General features: G+C 35.4%; 1 protein-coding gene across 1 annotated transcript in view; it reads right to left on the reverse strand.

The window, feature by feature from the left end:
- LOC106681432 (venom serine protease 34) overlaps positions 1-4,305 on the reverse strand; it is a gene marked incomplete at its 3' end in the record, with an annotated part of 39,060 nt that overhangs the window by 7,864 nt on the left and 26,891 nt on the right. Inside the window, 3 exon segments of the mRNA XM_067048948.1 lie at positions 100-288; positions 746-929; positions 998-1,093. Coding sequence (XP_066905049.1) covers positions 100-288; positions 746-929; positions 998-1,081 — 457 coding nt within the window.

Consider the following 4,305-nt stretch of genomic DNA (forward strand, 5'->3'; position numbering starts at 1 on the left):
TGCTTGTACCTAATGTGAGTGAACTGTAATGAGATGAGTTTTGTGAGTAATAAAAAACCTTGTCTCTCGAATCTAGTGTTATTTATTAACCAACAGTACCTGTGACTTTGATGAACTTTCCTTCTAAATTGCGTTGTGTGTGCGGCAGGCAGACTGGACCGACTTTTTGGTGAAATTTTATTCCAGTAAAAAGATACAGGATCGAAATGTCATTGATGACTTCATCATCGTCGTAGCCCTCATGTTGAAAGATCCTATATACTAAATGTATATTCGAGTAGGGGTTGTCTAGAAATGTAATAAAATCATCAATACATGAACTACAATCAAGTTACATCTAGATTTGCTTTCATAAGATTTGAAACATTGGTCATAAAAAACAGGTAACAGAATTTGGAAAGCAAAAAGCTGGTGAGGTTCGCGTATCAGACAGCATTCACTCACGAACCAATTGACATGTTTTGTGTAGATTAGTGAGTATAGTTATATAGTTATAGTAACAAATTTGATAATTATTGGCAGCACTGGCATGCGTAATCCTTGTGCACTACTGCTGCCGAACCCTGTATGGCGAGGAAGAGGGAATAAAAAATAAGTAAATAAATGAAATAAAAAAAGATGTGCTTTGGTTCAAATAGGGTAGAAACTAGGGTCCAAATGTGCTAATTACTAATAATAATTTATACTTACGTATATTTTTTCTTAATTAAATTATTAATTTTCGTATTTTAATATTTTTACTAACCCCTTCCATATCTGTAATGCAATCCCACGTAAACTTTTAATTGTATGGCGAACCTCTGATATGTGCAATGTGCCGCCGTGAGGACATGATACGGAGTGATGATGGACCCGCCACATCCGATATTAAGCGCCACCATCCAAGGGTATTGGTTCTTCTTTGTTTCCTTTCCACCGTAAATCCTTCTCTAGAGCAAAAATTGGAGAAGTTAGGATGTGGAAGGGCAAGCACTACACCAGAGCAGAAGAACCTTACCAAGTTCTGCCATCCACAGTTGCAGGTTAGGTTGGTACTACTCACGCACGGCAACATCATCATCAACCACACCAGCACCTTCATTTATGAAAATATCTAATCAAACAGATTACCAAAGCATGATTGTACGAAACCAAAAAAAAAAAAATTATAAATATGAATAATAATTTATTTATTTTTAAAAGGGGCAAACAGAAGTAGCCTGTAAAATACATAATTAAATATATCTTTGTGTCAGTGGGGGCTAAAAAATAAACTTGCCAAAACTGCGAACCAGTATTAAATAAATTAAAAAAATATTACCAATAAATATTGATATATTTAAAGAGCAAATTCATAAATAAAGAAAGTTCCAAATAGCAGCATAAAAATAATCTAAAAACTTCTAGAATATAATGGAAGCAGCAAACATAGACCACGACTGCCGACTTATTGACACATACTGTCTCGGGCGACTTGGTCCATAGCACTACCTATCTGGGGGGACTTGGTCTGTGGGACTGTCTATGTGGAGTTGATCCTGATAATTGATGATTAGCTTTTGTTTATAATTATAATTTTGTGAAGATTTTTTCAATTACTTTTAATATTAACTGTTATATTCATTAAAACTGTGGAAAGGAACTTTTATCCTATTCTATTGTTTTAGGTTAGTAGAATAGCGTTTCTACTTTGATGTATTTTACTTAGTACTTCTGTTATAGCTCTCTATGTAACCTTTGATTTATAATAAACAATTATTTTAACAATCTTCTAACTGTTTGCTTTCTTCAGAATTATATATATATATGATTTTTTTTTTTATTTGTGACCTATACAATACATAATAATGATAATTGTTACTGTATATTTTAGTCTTTTAAATTGAAATAAATAAATAAAGGGACAGCAAAATGTTTCTATGTTTTGGTACTCACACCACGCCACTAATAACAATGTAAATAATATTAAAAAATACAATTAGAAATATGATCAGGGGAATCAGCTGATCGAGTGTATATAAAGAGATGTACCGAACCCAATAAAGCAGTATGTTACAGCAGTTCACACGTGTTACATCTTATTCCTTCTTCTCTTTTTTTAAGTTTTACTTTCGCCGATACTTATGGTGCCGAAACCCGGGGCCTTTAGATACTTGAGTAATTTTTGTTTTCAAGAAGAATTTTTATTTTGTCGGTTCCCTTCATTTTATAAAATATGGCCAGTAACGGAATCGTGAGAGCATCTGGAGGGTTAGAACTAAAACAACCACCTCAAGCTGCAGCCAACCAACCTTCATCTGAAGGAAACCCACCTCCGGAAGAAATTCAGCCACTACCGGGAGTCTCTTTAGCGCAAGCTCATCCCACAACGCTAGAATGGATCAAGGTCCGTACAGCAACCGCCTAGGACCTGAGGAAGATGGTATCGGACTTATATCGGAGAAAATTCACCTAAGAGACTGGAGAATTAAATCACTAGAGATAGCAGGAGTGATGTGCCTGGTGAACACTGGCAGTTCCAACTCCATTGCTGGAGAAGCCCTTTGCCCCTCCATTGCCCAGAAACCCTAGAAAAGCTATGTTATGGAGGGAGGGCACACCAGATTCAGGAATGTCAGTGTAAACTAATCACCCTGGAAGGCCCTTGTGAGGTAAAGAGAGAGGTGGAGATAGAGTTGGCAAGGTGGGGATTTAGAAAGGAAAACTATCTGTTACATATTGTAGGAAGTATGCCAAGGGAATACAAAGTAATGGTGGGATGTAACCTGCTTGGGTTAGGATTAGCAAGGGAAAATGGAAGATTAGACTATGAGGTAAAATTTACAAATGTCATTTTCAGAGGAAGAACGCGAGTGTTTGGATTGGAGCAATTAATCAGGCCGAGGACTGGAGAAAAAGCCTAAGAAGGGAATTTGAAGGTATTTTTTTCAAAGAAGAGGACATGCCAGGACGATCGGGAGGTCGGTTCATGAGATTTACTGTGACATACGTGAAAGAGAGGAGACTCCCACAGGCGCTACGTCACCACATCCGGGAAGACCTCGAAAGTTTAAAACGCCAGGGAATAATTATGGAGAGTACTTCTCAGTACAATAATTCGCTGTAGGCTGTGAAAAAGAAGAGCGCACCTGGTGAAACTATCGAAAAGTACAGGGTGGTGATTGATTACAGGAAGCTGAAAGAGAATTCCAAAGACCAAAAGTATCCGATCCTCAGATTTGAAGACATTTTGGACAGGCTAAGGGGAGCGACGGTTTTCAGCACATTGGACTTGAAGGCTGGATATCATCAGATTAAAATGCACCCTAAGGATCAACATAAGACGGCATTCGGGAGAAGACACTACGAATTTACAAGGATGCCGTTTGGCCTTAAATTTGCTTCCATAACCTTCCAGCGATAAAGTTTTTGAGGAGAATTGACGACTCTGTATCTGAGATTTATAAGGACGATCTCCTAGTGTTCAGTAAGAAGGAAGATAAACACATGCAGCGTTTACACAGCGTATTCCAGAGAATTAGGAAATTTGAGCTCAAATTATTGGGAGAGAAATCATCGTTGGGGCAGGGACAAATACATTTTTTGGGCCCCACGATTTTCGGGGCAGGAGTTTTTATTATTATTTTATTCAATTTATTATTTTTGTTTATTTATTGATTTTTTAGTTAATTAAAATGTACATTTTACTTATGCTGCTATTTGGATTTTTTTAATATTATTAACTTTAAAATATAATAATATTTATTGCAAATTATATGTATTTTTTTTCAATACTGGGTAGTATTTTGGTTAGTTCATTTTGAACCCCTACTGCCACCGCACTATATATTCCATATATAGATAAGCAAAAGTAAAAAGATGTAATAAGCGGAATTTAGCCTATTCTTGTGTTATGTTTACAAAACTATTGAGTGAAGTTTCAGTAAATATGATATAATTTGTAAAAGGGAAATCAATTAAGTTTTGATGTTATAATAAAATAAATTGTATCCAATTTAAGTCTCAAAACGATCTAGATTTATTTATGAGTCCAACGTTTGTACCAATTCGGCCATCCTTAAAAACAATCTTAAATACAAATTTACAACCACATTAATTTTAAAAACCTTTATGCAGGCTATTAATTTCAGTCCCAAATTACCTTCTTTTGTGAATGTTCCACGTTAACATTAAAACTTTTAATCACAGTTAATTTACACTATTACACTTTATCAATATTGTGATAAAGTGTAATAGTGTAAGATTGTCCTGGGGATGACCGAAGTGGCCAAAACATTGGACTTGTAAAGGAATATAGATTGTTTTTAGACTTAAATTGGATAAAAT

The sequence above is a fragment of the Halyomorpha halys genome, unplaced genomic scaffold (assembly GCF_000696795.3).
Source record: "Halyomorpha halys isolate HHAL.00 unplaced genomic scaffold, Hhal_1.1 Scaffold338.1, whole genome shotgun sequence".
Classification (NCBI taxonomy): Eukaryota; Metazoa; Arthropoda; class Insecta; order Hemiptera; family Pentatomidae; genus Halyomorpha; species Halyomorpha halys.